Raw genomic sequence first — 20,705 nt, forward strand, 5'->3', positions numbered from 1 at the left:
TGGAGCAAATCATCCCTATGACGAGTCATTCGGATGATGGCTTTTGCCTTATTTGCCTCTAAGGCTACTCTATTTGCTACCAAAGCTTGAGCTTGCTCAACAATTAGCATGTCCTGGCTAGGCTCAAGAATCGTATCCAGGATTCCATCGGCCTTGAGATGCTGGCGGACATCACGAACCCACTTGTGATATCCAGAGCCAGTTGTTTCCAATGGAGCGAAGTCCAGTTTGTTTAGGTTACTCATCCTGAAAAAGAACAAGAAAAGGGGTTAGTTTAGGAGCGAAAAAGGCTACCACGAAAACATATAAAATTTCTGAGCGTAATCGCTTCCAAGAAATTTAGAGATTTCTGAGTGTAGTTGCTTCCAAGCAGTGTTCTAAAACTTGTCCGCCTAGGCACTGGGCGGCGCCTCTCCGCCTCGAGGAATGCATAATCGGAGCTTCTGGGCGCTGGGGATTTAGACGGGCGCCTAGGCGGCTGGCTGGGCGTTCATTTTTTTTTTTAAGTGATAAGACCTAAAGTCCTAAATTGATATGGTCAGTCCGTCACTTCGTCCCAAAGGCCAAAACGCAGCAATCTCTTCCTGTGCTCAGCTCAGTTTCTCCTCTAGTCCTCCGTGCTCAATCTCTTCCGATCGCTGGTGACCCTCTCTCTCTCGCTCAGCGGCTCAATCTCTAGCCTCTCTCTGTCGCTCTCTCTCTCTCTTTGTCGCTCTCTCTTTCTCTCTGCGGCTCTGCGCGCGGCTGAACTCCAGAATCATATCGAAACCGGCGGCTCTTGCTCTCTCTTTCTCTCTGCGCGCGCGGCTGCTCTGAAACCAAATAGAAAGCTTCTTCCACCCTCCGCTCCAGTATCGACTCTTCCTCCACCATCTCAACCGGTAGCTTCTTCGCCCCTCTGCTCCACAGCTCCTCCCCTCAGCTTCTCCACGGTAAGTTCTGCTTCTGAGAAATTGATAATCTTTGCTTGAATTGATAATCTTCTTGTTCTTGTTGAGTTGTTTGGCTTTGTTGCTGGAAATTGATAATCTTATTGTTCTTGTTGCTGGAATTGACAATCTGGAAATTGATAATCTTCTTGTTCTTGTTAAGTTGTTGCTGGAAATTGATAATCATCTTGTTAAGTTGTTGCTGGAAATTGATAATCATCTTGTTGAGTTGTTGCTGGAAAGTGGAAATTTTGAAATTGATAATCTTCTTGTTGCGTTAAGTTGTTGCTGGAAAAGTGGAAAGTGATAATCATCTTGTTGAGTTGTTGCTGGAAAGTGGAAATTCCGAAATTGATAATCTTCTTGTAATCTTGTTCTTGTTGGTGGAAATCCGAAATTGATAATCCTCTTGTTCTGTTGTAGGCTTGTTGATTTGGTTTGGAAATTGTTTTGGAAATGCATTTGTTTTGGAAATTGATAATCTGTTTTGGAAATTGATAATCTGGATGTTTCTGTTGTAGGCTTGTTGATTTGGTGCTATAATCATATAATGCTAATATGCTAATATTTGTATCGGATGAGGACACAGAAGAGGAGGGAGAAGAAGAGGATGTTGAGTTTGAGACCGATACCGAAGGAGTCTTGGATGGATATGGTGAAGAAGAGTAATGGCTATTCTAAGTGCAATTTTATTATTCTTTGAGTCTTTATAAGTTTATATATTTTTAATTACATAAATAAAAGCTATAAAAATTAAATAAAAATTAAAAAATACAAAACCGCCTAGGCGCCTGGGCGCTCCTCCCCAGCTCACCGCCTAATGATTTTTCGAACCTTGCTTCCAAGAAATCCTATTCCAAGAGGAATTGGATTAGATCGAAACAATGATGTGTTTGTGGTCGATCATAACATCTCAACAAACTCTAAGTTTGGAGGACTCTACAAGCTCCAAACTTGGAGCGAGCGTGAACCCCCACAGTTCCTGAGGAAAAAGAAGAAGAAAGGGGGCTAGAAGAAGGGAGGTTGCAAGTCCCTGAGGAAAAAGAAGAGAAAAACAATAAAAAAAAATCAAAAACGGAAAGTTTTAGTAAAGAATACCTCGAAATAGTGATCGGAAAGTCGCCTGTGTGCTGCCCTTCTCCCCCCCCCCCCCTTTTTTTTTTGTTTTCCTCGACCTGTTTCCTTTTTTTTTTTTTTTTTTTTTTTTTTTTTTTTTTTTTCTGGCTTCGGCCCAGGCCTGCTGAGGAAGGCAGGGCCTTTACTTTTCTGTTCTGGGCCTTGACTTCTTCTGGACCGCGTATCCCTTTTTTTTTTTCTCTTCTGGTCCTGCCTTTCTTTTCCTTTTTTTTTTTCCTTCTTTTTCTGTTAGCACGTGGGCTTCCTCCCTTTTTTTTTTTTTCTTCTGGGCCCGCTCTCTCCTTTCTTTTCTTCCTTTGGCTGAGACTCTTTCTTTTCTCTTTCTAGAAGAGCTGGTGCAGGTGGAGCGATGCGCGCTGTTTGCTGGGTGAAGACGTGCACAGCTGGGCAAATTTGTGCGAGAGGGAAGCAAGTAGCGAGGCTAACGTGCAAGAGCTTTGCAGACAAGGATAACGTGCACCTTTTTTTTTTTTTTTTTTAGGGTTTTGGATTTTATGGTTTCAGGGTTAGAGTTTCGTGCTGATAACGTGTTTTAGGAAAACTGAAATTTGGGAGAGAATTGAGTCGTGCTTTCATTGATAATAGGGGTCTCTTTATATAGAGGATTACAAGCATAGAGATAGAGTTGTACATGGAAACATAATCGTACATTGATTGGATATCTACTAAGATTCTCCGAGATTATCTTTAATACAAACCCTATTACAACTAGAGCAAGTAACTTAGACTTTGGGCCAGACACACATTCTGGATTTACTTGAACATGGTGGCGTTTTTGTGACTATTGATATTTCTTATATTTTGGTGGCTTTATAAGGGATAAAAAGATTTAGTGACTTAGAGAATAATAAAGTTAATAAAAATGGCATTATATGTTATTGGCCCCATGATTAATTTGAAATCAGTCTATCTATTAACAAGTTGACATCTGAAAAAATAAAAAATTACAACTTATGCCATCTTATCCCTCCAAACCAATCTTGACACCAAAATCTCATATATATATATATATATATATATATATATATATATATATCTAGACAAATAAGACAAGATTGAGAGAATGAATTATCTGATATATTATTACACCCATTTTGTGGTGTATATAAACAGATTACAATCGTACTACAACGTACTACAACTATTGTGTACTACTGTACTACACAACATATACAAGGTAAGTAGTTACAACAATATATTCCCTTGTAGTCTATTCCTAATAGGGAACGATGACTCACACTAACACTCCCCCTCAAGTTGGCGCATATATATCAACCATGCCCAACTTACTTAGTGAGTCATAAAACGCCTTCCTGGAAACTCTTTTGGTAAGTACATCTGCAAGTTGCTCTTCAGTTGGAACAAAAGGAAAGCTAATAATTTTGGCATCTAGCTTCTCCTTTATAAAGTGATGATCAACCTCCACATGCTTAGTACGATCATGTTGTACTGGATTCTGTGATATGTCAATAGCTGCCTTGTTGTCACAATACAACTGCATTGAATTTTTGAGTTTGAAACCCAGATCACGTAACAGATTTCTCAGCCACAACAATTCACACACTCCGTGAGCCATACCTCTATACTAGGCCTCAGCACTAGAACGTGCCACAACCTTCTGTTCTTACTCTTCCATGTAACCAAATTACCTCCCACAAAGGTAAAGTAACCTGATGTTGACCTCCTGTATGTGATATTTCCAGCCCAATCTGCATCTGTGAAGCCACAAACCTCAAGAATGTTGTTGTGTTTAAAAAACAGTACTCCCCTTCCTGGACCTGACTTCAAGTACTTCAGAATTCGCATAACAGCATCTATGTGACTCTCACTCGGATTATGCATGAACTGACTCACCACACTCACTGGATATGCAACGTCTGGTCTAGTATGAGCCAAATAAATCAAGTGCCCAACTAACCTCTGATAGCGAGCTCGATAAGTAGGTACCTGATCTGGATACTCAGCTAAACAATGATTCTGCTTAATAGGAGTGTCAATAGGTCTGCAATCCAACAAACCTGTCTCTGTCAGCAAGTCAAGAACATACTTCCTCTGGCACAGATAGATTCCTTCTCTCCCCCTAGCTACCTCAATTCCTAAGAAGTACTTAAGCTCACCCAAGTCCTTCATCTCAAACTCAGAGGCTAGCTGTCTCTGCAGTCTATCCATCTCAACAGTATCATTACCAGTGATTACCATATCATCCACATAAATAATTAGAGCTGTTACCTTCCCTTGCTGATGTTTGAGAAACAAGGTATGGTCTGAGTTGCTCTGCCTGTAACCAACCTTCCGCATGAACTGTGAAAATATTTCAAACCAAGCACGAGGTGACTGTTTGAGACCATACAGAGATTTCCTCAATCTGCAGACAAAATCACCAGGAGGAGCAACTACATACCCAGGTGGAAGACTCATGTACACTTCCTCGGCTAACTCTCCATGAAGAAATGCATTCTTGACATCAAACTGTCGGAGTGGCTAGTTTAAACTAGCAGCAAATGAGAGCAGAACTCGAATAGTATTCATCTTGGCAACAGGGGCAAATGTTTCGTCATAGTCTATACCATACGTCTGAGTAAACCCCTTTGCTACAAGGCGTGCTTTGTACCAATTCACTGATCCATCTGCATTATGCTTCACCGTAAACACCCAACGACAACCTACAGCCTTCTTGCCTTGTGGTGGAGGCACAAGTTGCCAAGTATTGTTCTTCTGTAACGCCTCCATCTCTTCCTCCATTGCCTTCCTCCACTTTGGATCCCCCAACGCATCCTGCACTTTGTTAGGTACTGATACAGCAGATATTTGATTCACAAATGATTCATATGACTTAGACAACCTCCTAGTGGACATATAATTGACTACTGGGTAGTTTGATTTGGCAGTAAGAGTAGGTTCATATCTTTTGGCTGATTGACCCCGAGTGGTCCTATTTGGTAACACATATTGCTCAACACTAGACTCACTACTACTAGTACTAGTGGGTGGACATACCTCAAATGAGTGATCTTCAGTACCAGGAAGTTGTGGGTCAGGGGTAGAAGCGATGGCAGGAGGGGCAGTTGTGTCTTCAACTTCATTTTCAGCCATAGAAAATGGTGCCTGAATGTTTGGAGCTACTGCGTCAAGAGGTGGCGAGCTGATGGTTTCAACTGGATCCGTCAAAATACCTCCTGCTTGTGTGACTTCTTCTTCTCCTCCTTCTGATTCCTTCCCCTCTCCATGATACAGTTCTTCAAAATATGTATTCTCCCCCTGAAGAGCTGTATCTGAAGAGGAAAAACAACTCATGTCCTCAAAGAAGGTAACGTCCATAGTGACATAGTACTTCCTGGTAGGTGGATGATAGCACTTGTACCCCTTTTGATACCCTCCATAGCCAACAAAGACACACTTAAGTGCCCAGGCATCCAACTTAGACCTCTGGTTTTTAGGAACATGGACAAAGGCAACACAACCAAAGACACGAGCTGGAAGATTATGAAATGAAGGTAAGGAGACATGAGATGCAAGAACCTCAAATGGAATTTTTCCCTGAAGGACGCTAGATGGAAGACGATTGATAAGATGGGAGGAAGCATGTACAGCATCATCCCAAAGATACTTAGGCATATGAGCACTAAAGAGAAAGGCACGAGCCATATCAAGTAAATGACGGTTTTTCCGTTCAGACACTCCATTTTGTTCTGGTGTTTGTGGACATGTAGTTTGGTGAACAATCCCATGGGTTGTAAAAAACTCTTGGAAAACATGATTAACATATTCCCCGCCCCGTTGTCAGAACGAAGGACTTTAATGGTGCTATGATATTGTGTTTGAACGAGGGTACGAAAAGTTTGAAAAGCTGGAAAGACTTCATCTTTGGTTTTCAGAAGAGCAACCCATGACAATCTCGTACAATCATCAATAAACAACACAAAGTATCTCATACCCGACACAGTGGGTTCTCTAGATGGCCCCCAAACATCAGAATGAATCAATTCAAAAGAAGCAACACTTTTATTTGAAATACTAGGAGAATAAGTAGCACAATGACTCTTGGCCAAAACACATGTCTCACAATGTTAAATAGACTCATCCACACCAATAAACAAAGTAGGCATGGTTTTTCTCATAAGACTAAAAGAGGGATGCCCTAAACGGCGATGCCACAACCAAATTTCACTTAGCTTATCAAAACTCGAAGTCAAAGAGGCGCGGGACTGTGCTCCTGGTGTCTCTCATGCGTATGTCTGATCCAGATGGAAGAACCTACCCCTCAGATACCCCCGACCGATTATCTCCCTAGTGAGAAGATCCTGAAAAATCACATCCATAGGATAAAAGGTTACGGAGCATTTAGACTCATTATTCAACTGTGGAACAGATATCAAATGGTGAGACAAGTCAGGCACATATAACACATTATGAAGTTCTAAGGTGGGAGTAATACGAACTGACCCTGACCCTAACACAGGAAAAGCCTCACCATTGGCATTGGTTACATAGGACATTGGTGGGGAAGACAAGTCAGTAAAATATGATTTGTCATAAGTCATATGATCGGAGGCACCAGAATCAATAATCCATGTATCAGAACCAACAAAGTTAGAAACCTTTAAAGCCATACCAATTTTACCTCGACCAGCTATGGAGGCTGTAGGAGTAGCTCCACCTGCTGTATGATGATCTTGGCCAGCCACTCCATAGAAATCCAGTTCTTGGACCAATTGAACAGCAGCTGCTTTTGCCTTAGGACGATAACCTTGCTTTTTAGGTTTAAGGTGTGGGTTCAACTTCCAACAAGTCTCCCGAACATGTCCAAGGTCGTTGCAATAAGAACATTGAGGACGAGGGCGGTTGGTGAAGCCTTGTGGGAAACCTTGTTGATGAAGTGGGGCTGAACTCTACTGCTGAAGGAAAGGTGCTGGTGACTTGGCCTGAATGGCTAGGCTAGATACTTCAACCTGTGCATGTTTGACACTCTCCTGCTGAGACTCATCCTTGCGGATGTATGTAAAAGCTGTGTTCAAACTAGGAGGGTCTGTCATTCTGAGCAATTCTCCCTTGGCACTGCTATGCTTCTCATCAAGCCCTCTCAGGAATACATGTATACCCTTTCTAGCTCCTTCTCCTTCTGGTACCACACAAGATCTTCCTGATTATTGATCTTGCAAGGACGCTTCTGATCAATTTCAGCCCATACATTCTTTAGCTTGGTGAAATAAACAGCTACTGGTTGCCCATTCTGTTGCATACTAGCAGCTTTACACATCAATTCATGAACCTGTATAAAATCAGATTCGTTGGTATACAAATCCCCTAATGTCTTCCATATTGTTTCAGCAGTCTCACACTCTTCCACCAACTGTAACACATCTTCAGTCATGGCTTTGAACAAGAGAGCCATCACAGATCTATCATCATCCTCCCATTTAGCATAGGCAACCACATCTTCCTCACCAGGAGCTTTGGTTGTTCCATTTACATGCCCCATCTTGTGTATGCCACGAAGATGGACAGACATAATCTTCTTCCATGTTCGAAAATTGGTGCCATTAAGTTTTGGACCACCAAATGAACCACCATCTGAACTTCGAACAGAAACCTCAATCTTTTGGACCTCATTGATCTTAGAACTCTGTCCTTCACTATCATCACCACCCATTGCAATAATACAATAGCAAAAGACACACAAATCCCAAAGTATGCAGCGGAAATAAGAAGAATAGAAGGCTCCAAAAATAATAACAAATTTATTTTTTTTTGGAACCTGTTTTACGGGTTGACTAAGTGAGTTTGACCGAGTGAGGCAGGTTGACCGAGTGAGCTGAGTTGACTGAGTGAGCCGAGTTGACTGGTAAGTGAGCCAAGTGAGGCTGGAACGGTGAGCCGGGTTGGATTAGTGGGCGACCTGACCCGACTGGAGAACCGGCAGTGATGAACGAGTGGGCGACCTGACCCAAGATGGAGTCGACTCGACCAGAGAACTGGTAGCGACGCCGGAAACTGGGCGCACGACGGATCTGGGCAATGACGGGTCTGACGCGCGGCTTTCTGGGCGACGAAGAAACCGACGGTGGGCGAAGGCAGACGAAGGCGGTCTGGAAAGATGAGGCCGGTCTGGTCGAAGTCCAAGAAGAAGATCTGATCGTTCTTGTTTCGGTAAGATGTCGACGATCTGAAGAGAAAAGGGTTGCAAGACAACTTTCGGAGGGAACCAAAATTCACAGAATCATCAATTCCGCCCTCCTAGCCAGCCATATCATTCTGCTCCTCAATCCAATCCACAATTTGTGGCACCATAGCCACAACAATCCTCTTTGGAGGATTCCCTCCAAAAGTTCATGCAAGTTACTGGTCAAGCCATTTCAAAATTAGAACAACAAATAGGCCAGTTAGCAACTGTTGTTGGAGAGAGAGAGAGAAAGGGAAGTTTCCTAGTCAACCATTACCCAACCCAAAAGGGCAATTTCAGATTAGTGAGCCTTCAAGTTCTTCGACCTCCCATGAGCAAGTCCAATCTATCTCCACTCTTAGGTCAGGCAAACAAATTGATAACAATGTTCAGATGCCTAACCAAGATGATGATGGAGCTTGCACAAATAAATCCAAAGTTGGAGAGATGCCAACCTCTCCTGACAATCACTCTATGAGTGCCCCAAAAATCCAAACTCATCCTGTAGTTGATAAGCCTGTCAGGAATTATGTCCCAAAAGCCCCTTTTCCTCAGAGATTAGTGAATTCCAAGAAAGGTGCACAGTCTGGTGAGATCTTAGAGGTGTTTAAGCGAGTCAATATAAACATTCCATTCTTAGATGCCATTCAGGAAGTGCCCTCATATGCCAAGTTTTTGAAAGACCTTTGTACTCTTCAGTGGAAGACAAATGTTCCAAAGAAAGCTTTTCTAACGGAACAAGTGAGCTCAATCATTCAACGAAAATCTCCTATCAAGTACAAGGACCCTGGTAATCCTACCATTTCATGTACTATAGGAGATAATCATTTCAAAAGAGCATTGCTAGATTTAGGGGCTAGCGTGAATCTATTGCCATATTCTGTGTATGCGCAAATGGGTTTGGGAGGGATGAAACTGACACCTGTGATACTGCAATTGGCCGATCAATCCGTAAAATATCCTAGAGGCATTGTTGAAGATGTTTTGGTTCAGGTTGACAAGTTCTGCCACACCCCGCAACTGGAGTGGGACTCGATTGCTTTTAATCGCAATGAAGACACGTTACGGAAACATCATAACGACTCCTTCCTGATCACTATGGTCATCGACCACTATCGATGCCATCGGGTCCTGGTCGATAGCAATGCGGCGGTCAGTGTTATGTTCGGTAGTTGCTACGAAGGTCTGAACCGAAACAAGAAGAAACTCACCCAGGATCACGAGCCCCTAATCAGCTTTGCCGGAGAAATCACACAGCCCTTGGGATCCGACAACTTGCGGATCACACTCGGTGGAGGCAACACTATCGCCACCATGACAACGCTCTTTATCATTGTCGACCGTCCCTCTTCCTACAACGTCATCCTAGGGCGAGACGCCATTTGGGGACTTCAATGCTTCGTCGCAGGGCACATGTTAATGATGAAGATACCTACGTCGGGGGGCATCCTCACCATCCAAGGTGATCAGGAGCTAGCGAGACAGTGCAACTCCTTGATTGTGGCAAGGGGGCATGGCAGACAGGAGGTACTCCTAACCACGGACTTGCCATCCCCATCTGACAAGCCTAACATTCCAAGGGAAGACCCCGAGACTCTAGATGCTTGCGATACACGCAGTAAAAAGAAGGAAGATAAGCGAAAACTCAAGCACCCGAGACCAAATGCCTTGGAAGATTTGCTATCGGTCTCAATATCTGATACACAACCAGACAGAAAGGTCAGGATTGGCTCCAAGACGGACCCACACTTCCAAGAAGAGTTAATTGCCTTCCTTAAGACCAGACAGGAAGTGTTTGCATGGTCATACGCCAACATGTGAGGGATATCGCCAGAATTTCTGACCCACAAACTCACCATCTCACCAGACGTCCCCTCAATCATATCAGGCAGAAAAGAAGGGTCTTCACGGAAGAAAAATACAAAGCCATCTAGGCCGAGGTAAAAAAACTCCAAGATATCGGGTTCGTCAAGGAAGTATCCTACCCGACATGGCTATCAAATGTTGTGATGGTAAAGAAACCCAATGGCAAATGGCGCATGTGTGTTGATTACACTAATCTAAACAAGGCCTGCCCGAAAGACAGTTTTCCTCTACCAAGAATTGACCAACTAGTCGACTCCACCGCAAGCCACAAGCTCCTTAGCTCTCAGGTCACAACCAGATCACCATGGAACCTTCTTATCAAGAACACACATCCTTCACCACTGACAAGGGCCTATATTGCTACAAGGTAATGCCATTTGGCCTAAAAAACGCCGGGCCCACATACCAAAGACTAGTCAACGCCATGTTCGCAGATTACATCGGGAAGATAATGGAGGTATATGTCGACGATATGCTTGTCAAGAGCATCACCATCGAAGATCACATCAAAAACTTGGGCACTTCTTTACTCTAGTACGGTATGCGACTCAACCCGGACAAGTGTGTGTTCAACGTCCTTGGCGGAAAATTCCTGGGCTTTGTGGTCAGCGAGAGAGGCATTGAAGCAAATCCTGAGAAGGTTCAGACCATCCTCGACATGGCGCCAGCCAAAGATCAGGAAAGAAGTGCAATCCCTCACAGGAAAGGTCGTAGCTCTCGCCCGGTTAATATCGCGCCTGACCAACAAATGCGCTCCCTTCTTTAAGCTCCTTAAAACTCACCACATCAAGAAAATCAACTGGGGACCCGAGCATGACAAGGCTTTTCAAGGAATTCGAGACTACCTGGCATCAGTGCTCACTCTTTCCAAACCCATCCTCTGGGAAGTCTTGTACATCTATCTCGCAGTATCAATCACAGCGGTCAGCGCTGCTCTGGTCAGATGCGAGAGCAATGATGAATTGCCAGTCTATTATACTGGCAAAGGGTTCAACGATGCCAAGTCCAGGTATTTCGATATCAAAAAATTCCAGGTATTCCGATATCAAAAAATTTGCCCTCGCACTCCTCACCGCTGCTCAGCGACTCCGACAATACTTCCAGGCACACACCATACATGTCTTGACCAACCAGCCATTAAAGCAGGTCCTCCAAAGACCAGAATCCTCGGGACGGTTGGTAAAGTGGTCCATCGAGCTTGACGAGTTCGACATCCACTACATGCCGCGTACGGCCATCAAAGGACAGGCTGCTGCAGACTTCATTGCAGAATTCATACCTCGAGAGGACAACGAGCCCCCAAACGAGATAGTATCGGGAACAAGCACCACCCCGACATGGACACTTCACGTCGACGGATCCTCCAATAGCAAGCTCAGCTGAGCCGGAGTTGTCTTGACTGACCTAAAGGGGCACGCATACGAGTACGCGCTACAGTTTAAGTTCAAAGCCTCGAACAACACAGCCGAGTACGAAGCACTCATAGCTGGCATCCAGTTGGCAAAGGAATTGGGAGTGACAAGCCTGAACATCTTTAGCGACTCATAACTTGTCGTAAACCAGGTCGGCGGCGATTTCCAGGCCAAGGAACCACATTTATCCCATTATCAATCACTCACAAAAGCTCTACTCCAACAATGCCTCCCCAACCACACCATCGCTCTGATCCCACGGGCACAGAACACCAAGGCAGACGCTGTCGCCACCAAACACCGATATCGGGAACCTCAAAATGGAAGTCCTAGAAAAGCCAAGTATCGACAGACCATTCTCAGAGATATTCGCTACAGAGAGCCAGCGCCCACCCTTATGGATAGACCCATTCATGGATTACCTTTCCAAGGGTATTGAGCCACCAGGCAGAGCCATCGCCACCAGACTCCTTAGAAGAGCAACGCTGTACACAATCCGAGATGGCAAGTTATATAGGAAAGGAAGGTCATTCCCCCTACTGAAATGCATCTCCCTCGAGGAAGGACAGCGAGTTCTGCTGTCGTTGCATAGTAGGGTCTATGGCAACCATGCAGGAGCAAGAAACCTGGCATTCAAGGCACTACGTACAGTAGAGGTGGCAAACGGGCCGTTAAGCACGAGAACGGCACGGCCCAAGCCCGGTAGTGGCCCGGCACGACCCGAGCACGTTAGAATAATGGGTCGGGTTGGACCTAGGAATATTGGCCCATTGGCCCGGCTCAGCCAGAGCCCGTAATGGGCCCGGCACGGCCCAAGCACAACATATTATGGGCCGGCCCGTTACAAACACAAAATTTCATTTTGTTTTTAAAAATATTATAAAACTACAATGATGAAATTTGAATATGAGACCTCTTTATTTAAAATCTCATGACAATTCCACCAATGCTATTTCTTTTATGTTGTCAAAATAGTGAAACAAAACATTATATCCTTGCTTTGACATAAGTATTTTTTCTAAATATTAAATATATGTTTATTAATAAAGACTAATCTCATAATAATACAACTATAGAATGAAGGAAAGAATAATAAGATATTAAACCTTCATTATATTAATGAAGATTAATCTCACAATAATATACTAAAACAATATATTTTGAGTTATTTTTTTCTTTCTTTCTTTCTTATAGTGGAATATAAAAAATTATTAGAAAACTAGTCTTTAAAATCTAAGGGGGGTGTATTGTATTTAGATTTCTAAGGTGTTTTAAAGACTTTTTTGGATTTGAAAAATCTGTGGGTATTCAATTATGATTTAATAAGACTTTTAAAGAGTTTCTATAAGTATTAGGGTATTCGATTTGGATTTGTAAAGGGAGATTTTAATTCCATAAAAATCTGAAGGTATTCAAAAAACCTACGAATTCTATAGAATTTATAAAATAGTGGACTCTTGTGGATTGTAGAGCCCCAAGTATAAATACCAAAGCTCCAAGAAAATCCAACGTCTCCACCAAAGATTTCTGCAATATTCTTTTTTATTGTTTTAGTATATTATTAGTATACTAGATTTCCCCAAGTATAGAATTTATATTGTTATTTTAGTATATTATTAGTAGAAATCTAAATACAATACACCCCCCTTAGATTTTAAAGACTAGTTTTCTAATAATTTTTTATATTCCACTATAAGAAAGAAAGAAAGAAAAAAATAACTCAAAATATATTGTTTTAGTATATTATTGTGAGATTAATCTTCATTAATATAATGAAATTTGTTTTAGTATAGAATTTATATTGTTGGTGGAGACGTCTAGGTTATTTTATATTGTTAGTATAGAATTTATACTAGATTTCCCCAAGTATAGAATTTATATTATTGTTTTAGTATATTATTGCAGCAGCTCGACGTCTAGGTACGTGATACCTCTTTCCTAGGGTTTCTCTTCTCTCTCGTTTTTTCTTGAAATTTGGATCTCCTCTCTCTCGTTTCAATCCTTTTCTTTGCTCTTGAACGTACAAATTGCTATTGTATATATCCATATTTTGATCATCTATGAATTCTACCATAAGCCCTAGTTTGACTTGAGTAGCATTCTTGTTGGTGTGAAAATAACTAGTTCTTGTTGCTGTGAAAGGATCAACTCTTACTCAGGGGCGGATCCACGTATAGGCGAGCTTAGGCACTTGCCTAGGCTGGATTTTTTTTGTTTAGCTTAATATATATATATGTTGGCTGAAGGGGGGACGCACATAGGCAATGAGTGGGGGCAAACTCACGTTTAATATATATGTTGAGGTATAATATATATATATATAGATAATTGATATTGTTTCACAAAGCACTATGCCACTAATCCACTATCATTCATATATAATTGTATATATGTAAAGGCTGAAGCTTGCCATGCTTTTTGCCATTCCCAGATGACCCCATTTCCCACATTTCTGATTCTTTTTGTCATTTCCAGACTACCCCATTTCCCATTTCTCCTTCTTTTTGCCATTTCCAGACGACCCCATTTCCCATTTCAGCATTTCTCATTCTTTTTGTTCTATCGAGAATCCCCAAACAAGTGAAACAACCAAACTCAATTCTTCCAGTCTTCGATAGTCCGACTTCGACTCTCTGCCGTTCTGCAATTCAATCTTGGATTGATGATCTTGATTCTTGAAGGTCAGTTCTTCATCTTCTAGTTTACAATCCATTTATGCTACTGATATTCATCAAATTAGAACAAGTAAGGTCCATTTATATGTATTTTATTGTTCAATGACAATATGTTTTATAACAGTATGAACTATGAAGAGATATTATAAAAAAGTATCGAGACCAGAGGAGACTTCATCTTCTACAAAGAACAATGTTGATAGTGAAAGCTCAAAGAAAAATGAACTTGAAGCAATTTTGGATGATCTTCCTTCAGACCCTGCACGTCGAAAGCGTCTCTTGGATTATGATCCAAATATTCGTGATCAAGTTCGACGACGTTATTTGCTTAAGGGTCCTTGTCAGCCTCGAAACCATGAGTTTCCCCAAAAGGTAATAAGTGGAACAAAACGACGTTTTGTCCCTTCTTGGTTTGATGAACATCCTGAATGGTTAGAGTATAGCATAGAAAATGATGCTATGTTTTGTCTATGTTGTTATCTCTTTAAACCACATCATGGTGACCAAGGAGGCGGTGATAAATTTACTTGCAAAGGTTTCTCTAATTGGAAGAATAAAAAAGGACTTCAAGATCATGTTGGAGGTCTGGGTAGTGTTCACAACCAAGCTTTACTAAATTGCCAAGCTTTAATGAATCAAAAACAGCATCTTGAGTCAGTAATTAGTCGTCAAGTGGAATCCTCTAAGCATAACTATTACACTCTCTTGAATGCTTCCATTGATTGTGTTCGTTTCTTGTTGCGGCAAGGTCTTGCTTTTCGTGGTCATTATGAATTTGAATCCTCTAATAATAGAGGGAACTTTCTTTTGTGGCAAGCATGGTATCAAGATTCCCAATATGGATGATGTCTTTGTTGCTCAAGGGAAATCCCAACGGAGAGCTAAAAAAATAACAAACCTTCATCATTATCGAGTAGAGGTCTTTTATACTGTGATTGATAGACAACTTTCAGACTTGAATGATCGTTTTAATGAGGTAAACTCTGAGCTTCTTTTTTGTGTTGCAAGTTTAAGTCTAGATAATTTATTCTCCGCTTTTGATAAGCAAAAGTTACTCCGTCTTGCCAAATTCTATCCAAGAGATTTTTCTGAAAGAGATGTCTTATCACTTGAAGACAAGCTTGATATTTATGCTAATGAAATGCGATTCAACAATGAATTTTCTCAATTGAAAGGAATTGGTAGTCTTGCTAAAAAATTGGTGGAGACAGGAAAACACAAAACACATGCATCAGTCTACAAGCTTCTAACTTTGGCTTTAGTTCTACCGGTTGCAACAGCTTCAGTGGAAAGAGTATTCTCAGCTATGAACATTGTGAAGAATCCACTTCGTAATAGAATGGGAGATCAATGGATGAATGATAGTTTGCTTGGTTACATTGAGAAAGATATATTCAATAGCATTGGTAATGATGCTATAATGCAGCGTTTTCAAAATATGAAATCGTGCCGTGGACAATTACCGTCTCGTACTAAATTTGTAATTTAATATTTTTTTTAAATATCGTACTAATTTAGTTGAATCTTGCCTTACCTGACATTTACTTCTGGATCCGCCACTGCTCTTACTACTGTGAAATTATCTATCAATGGTTTGAAATTTTGTTTGAAATTTTTGTTGCTATGAAAACATGTTTTACGTTCTTGTTGGCTGTTGCTGTGAAACTTCTTCTAACAACGACAATATATATATTGAGCACATATAACACCCAAAATGCGCCTTGGGTACTCAGCATCTATTTTTGATACCATGTCGAAACATAAGTGTTGATATTTCCTTTTGGAATTTCTTTGAATCAGTGTAATGGTATTTCGTCTTTGTTCATTGAGCATTAGTAGTTCAAATTATTTTCTCAAAAAGTAACAAAAATATCACCCAAATTTGTCATGTAATGGAAAGAAAAGAAACCTTTGTCTGCAATCTTTGGGGACCGATAGGAAAGATCCATCAATGCCGCAGGCCCCCATTATAGCACCACCCTTAATTTTGCAAGGTAGAGATGAAATCTGGAACAATATTCTTTCCAAGAATAAAAAATAGCACACAAAATCTCAGCAACCACTAGGCCATTGCACATGGTAAACCAGAAGGGCATTCACCATGACATCATAATGCGGCTGATCAAACAAATATATCACATTTGAGTTCATATAAATGGGAGTGAGAGATGGTTATGTCAATTAAAAACTCTGTACTTGGTAGTCCCTAGTCATGATAAATACTAATCACATGTATGGACTTACCAAACCAGGGAAAGGATCCATACCTATTCCCACCTATTCCCAAGTTTGTGGATCACTCTGTACTTGTACTTGTACTTGTATTCCCACCTATTCATAGATTTTCTTATTTCAATTGTGATTCACAAGAGTATGATTAGTGTAGAACGCTTATGATGCAACAGCTCCTCTTTGAAACTAGATAGAAAAGTCAGACTTCCTGGAAAAGTAAAACTGTTGGTTGAACTAATAAATTTGAAAACAAGAAAGTTGTTATACTAGGTTTGCTGCTGCTTAAATTATTTTACTGTTGGGTGAGGGTCTATGCGTGGTGGTAGTTTTGATAATGAACACCAATGAAATCTGAAAAGCACATCTTAGTGTTTCCAGATTTCAGGATTTAATTACTTTGTTTTGCTGGGTTTTCTAGTGTGTGGAGTACTGGAGTTTGAGATTGAATGTGGCCATTTGCATTTTTGATTCAAGTATTTTCACTCACATGTTTATTGAATGTGGGCATTTGATAAAACATTAAATTGTGTGAGAGGACCTTTGTCCTTTTTTGTCCAAGTATCACGTGCTGTTACTATATATGCTGGATTTCGCAGTGTTCAGTCATCATTCACAGAACAGGGTATTGTGTTGGAGAAAACTCCTTCAAACCAGTTTCTGAGCTTAGTTCATGGCATCTGGTCTCTGGTATTCATTTAGCTCGAGTTGTAAGCTTACATCTGATTTTTGATAGCATTATCAATGGGACCTCCACAACAAGGAAAGGGCAAAGGAGCAAAAGAAGAGGGAAAGGATGTGGGAAATTATGACAAATGGAGTAATGAAGAGAGCAATGAGTTACTGCAAGTCTTGGTTGACGCTGCCAAACGTGGTTGGCGCGATCCTCAAAGTGGTTTGATAGACAAAAAAACAGTTGAGAGCAAAATACTTCCATCTTTTAATAAAAAAACTAGGGTGTGAAAAGACTTATAAACATTACACCCACCGGGTGAAATGGTTTAAGAAACAATACTCTATGTATTCTGAGCTTATGCGTCATAGCTCCGGCTTTGGGTGGGACCCCATCATGAAGAGAATCACTGCTAGTGATGAAGTATGGGAAGATTACTTCAAGGTGAGAAATTATACTTTAATTTTTGTATATATTATTTGCAATACTATGAGTATTTTACTGATTAATTATGTACTTATGCTAGGCACACCCAAAACATAGAAGCCTTCGCAACCAGACTTTCATAGACTATGAGGATTTGAAAATTGCAGTGGGAAATGGAATTGCAACAGGAAAGTTTTCAATTAGCCTGGGCGATGATACTGATGCAACCACATACATGGTTGAGGAAAGTGAAAGTGGTCCTTTGAATGACTTGGTCTATAACAAAAATGCTGATGCATTCATACCAGCAGGGGATGAATCATCATTCCAAGGTTATTCTCCACCGCCATCATCCTTACCTTTTGAGGGCACGAATGTGGGAGCTCCTAATAATGATGTGGAAAAGAATACTGGAAGTAGTGCAACTGGAAAACGCAACAGGAATGAGTTTGAGAGAAATAATAGCTTGACTGATGATATTTCTGAAGCTGATGTAAATGAACGGAATTGGTTCCATTGCCACCAATTTCAACAAAATGTATAGCCTAATGGAGAAAAGAGAATCAAGGGATACGGAATGTTGGAATGCTATTAAGGACACTCCAGGCTTGAATGATGAAGCACGTTACTTGGCTCTTGAGTTGCTCAATACTAAAGCATTGAAGGATGTTTTTCTGGAAATGACCCCGGAGGAGCGATTTAAGTGGATTGGATTCAAGACAATGCAATAAATCTTGTTACTTGGATCATATTGTTGCTTTTGCTTTATGTTTGGTTTCTAGAATTATGGATGACCTGAATGTGGTCTAATGGAAAACTAATTGCATAATAAGATGACTTGTTTGAATTATTTTCCATAATTGATATTTGTTTTGTTATCTTTCTTATGGAATGAAAATTGATTTGAATAATGTATATGATTTGTTTTGTTAATATGATATGTTACAAAAGAAATGAGAAATTGGTTACAAATGCATAATCATATCTTTCTGCTTGTAGGCTGTCAATGCAGATTAAGGAGTCAACTTGGATATCAGTTAGCTACTAAAAGCCACAATCTAACTATAAGGTATGTAAATGAACTTCTTGGATTTGTATTTTGAACGCTGAAAACTATAAGCCACAAGTAAATATAGCCAAATATGATATGCTATTGTGAGTTATATCTATTAATATTCTGCAGTTTATTTTTAGATACTTCTAGGTATTTGCATAATGACAGATACAAATGAAGATATGGATGTCATGAATGAAGATGATATGGATGATGAAGAATTTTTTGAAGCTATAAAGGGTATCTTGATGGCAATACAAGCAATTATCCATCTGGTACATGAGTTTATGTCCATCCAAAATCATAGACATATTGAACGTCCACTAACTCGAAGACCAGTTACTACAGATGGATACATATATATAAACAAGATTTTAGATGAAGACCCTAGAGTGTTTAGACGTGTGTACAGAATGTTTCCTGATGTGTTTCGAAAACTATGCAGTATTATCAGACAGAAAACACTTCTTCGAGACACAAGACATATTTGCATCGAAGAAATGCTTGCAATTTTTCTACTCACTATCGGGCAAAATAATCGATATTCGCAGGCTATCTTGACATTTCGTCGCTCTCATTACACTTGTAGCAGAAGCTTCAATAAAGTTCTTAAAGCATTGAATACGTTAGCTCCAGAGCTAATGGTCAAACCTGTGTCTGTGCAAGCTAAAATAAGAGAAAGTACAAGGTTTTATCCTTACTTTAAGGTAAATAGTGCAAGTTTTATTAATTTTAGTATAGAATCATTTGTGTAAGCTAATTACTTTTTTTTTTTTTTTTGAATTTTAGGACTGTATAGGAGCAATTGATGGGACACATATTCCAGCAATGGTGAAGGGACCTGAGATAAGCGCATACCGAAACCGATATGGAAAAACATCACAAAATGTATTGGCTGCTACTAACTTTGACTTGGAATTCATTTATGTGCTCAGTGGGTGAGAAGGTTCAGCTCATGATTCAAGAGTACTAAATGATGCATTGACAAGGAGAAATGGGCTTAAGTTACCTCCAGGTACTATACCCTATCCCTAAATTTTATTAGCTCATAAGTTTTTTTTTTTTTAATTCGACGTAGTCTCCTAATTCTAACCTCATGTCTAACTAGGTAAATTTTTATTGGTGGATGCTGGATTTGCAAATAGACATGGTTTCTTAGCACCTATTAGAGGCGTCCGCTATCATCTCAAAGAGTTCAGTGGTCAGGGTCGCCACCCTGAAAATGCGCGTGAGTTATTCAATCTTCGTCATGCTTCCTTGAGAAACGTAGTTGAGAGAATATTTGGAGTACTTAAATCCCGTTTCACAATATTCAAGACTGCACCTCCATTCCCATTAATTTAAGACACAAGCGGAGCTAGTGTTGGCTTGTGCAGGACTTCACAACTTTCTTCGTAAGGAATGTCGTTCTGATTTATTTCCTGTTAAACCGGAGGATGAAGAAGATTATGAACATGAAGAAGATCCGGAAGATGAATTCCAAACCCAAGACCAACAAAGAGAGGAAGCTAATGATTGGAGAATGGAGATAGCTAATCATATGTGGAGAGATGCAAGACCTGCACCTAATCCTGAACCCAATCCTCCACCCGTTGTTGAAGGCAACAATGCAGCAGAACAATCATGATTGTTTGAAGATGCAGGATTTCCAAGTTTTGTTTTGTTTTTTGTTTTTTTGTTTTTTTTTTTCTAGTGTATACGCCTGTTTTACAATGGTATTAGTACAATTTTTTTTTTCTTTTATGTTTTGGTATTTTTCAACACAATGCAGGCATAATATAAACCATTCTTGGTTATTTGAATTTGTTCATATTGACTAGCAGAATTAAAAAATATAGGGAATACATGATGGTCTACTCAAAAGAAGATGAAGAAAAAAGAAGCTTTTGATAAACCATACCCACTCTCTGCTTTCACTCTCCATCTCGTCTCGATTTCCTTTTCTGTTTCTTTTTGTTTTTTTTTTCTCACTCTTTTGGTCTTGGGCCAACAAAAACACTCCATCAAAATCCATAAATTCCAGCAAAAAGTTTATACAAATCAAAAAAAGTCTATACGAATCTATTTATATAAAATCCTGAAAATTTTTACAAATCTATTGAAAAGTCTTTACAAATCAATAAACTCATAAAATCTATTGAAAT

The 20,705-nt window shown here is 40.3% G+C and overlaps 1 protein-coding gene and 2 pseudogenes across 2 annotated transcripts; all 3 read left to right on the forward strand.

Annotated features, from left to right (window-relative positions):
- The first annotated feature begins 13,791 nt into the window (after positions 1 to 13,791).
- Positions 13,792 to 15,708, forward strand: LOC133718923 (uncharacterized). 2 transcript variants are annotated; one of them, XM_062145800.1, is made up of 3 exons: positions 13,792 to 14,185; positions 14,304 to 14,551; positions 14,928 to 15,708. In XM_062145800.1, exons 2-3 carry the CDS (start codon positions 14,312 to 14,314, stop codon positions 15,666 to 15,668), a joined length of 981 nt encoding a protein of 326 aa, XP_062001784.1. In that variant the 5' UTR covers positions 13,792 to 14,185; positions 14,304 to 14,311; the 3' UTR covers positions 15,669 to 15,708. The 2 variants fall into 2 exon arrangements, with proteins under 2 accessions (XP_062001784.1, XP_062001783.1); XM_062145799.1 differs by having other exon boundaries at positions 13,794 to 14,551.
- A 1,356-nt stretch (positions 15,709 to 17,064) lies between these two features.
- On the forward strand, positions 17,065 to 18,336 carry LOC133716567 (uncharacterized protein At2g29880-like; annotated as a pseudogene).
- A 166-nt stretch (positions 18,337 to 18,502) lies between these two features.
- On the forward strand, positions 18,503 to 20,322 carry LOC133716568 (uncharacterized; annotated as a pseudogene).
- The last annotated feature ends 383 nt before the right edge of the window (positions 20,323 to 20,705 follow it).

Source organism: Rosa rugosa, chromosome 6, assembly GCF_958449725.1.
Source record: "Rosa rugosa chromosome 6, drRosRugo1.1, whole genome shotgun sequence".
NCBI classification, from domain to species: domain Eukaryota; kingdom Viridiplantae; phylum Streptophyta; class Magnoliopsida; order Rosales; family Rosaceae; genus Rosa; species Rosa rugosa.

Bases quoted from the DNA above. Each gene is read 5' to 3' on its own strand.
- LOC133718923 (XM_062145800.1), top strand. From the start codon at position 14,312: ATGAAGAGATATTATAAAAAAGTATCGAGACCAGAGGAGACTTCATCT. The intron at 14,552-14,927 runs GTAATAAGTGGA...TGTTGCGGCAAG, and splicing joins ACCATGAGTTTCCCCAAAAG to GTCTTGCTTTTCGTGGTCAT.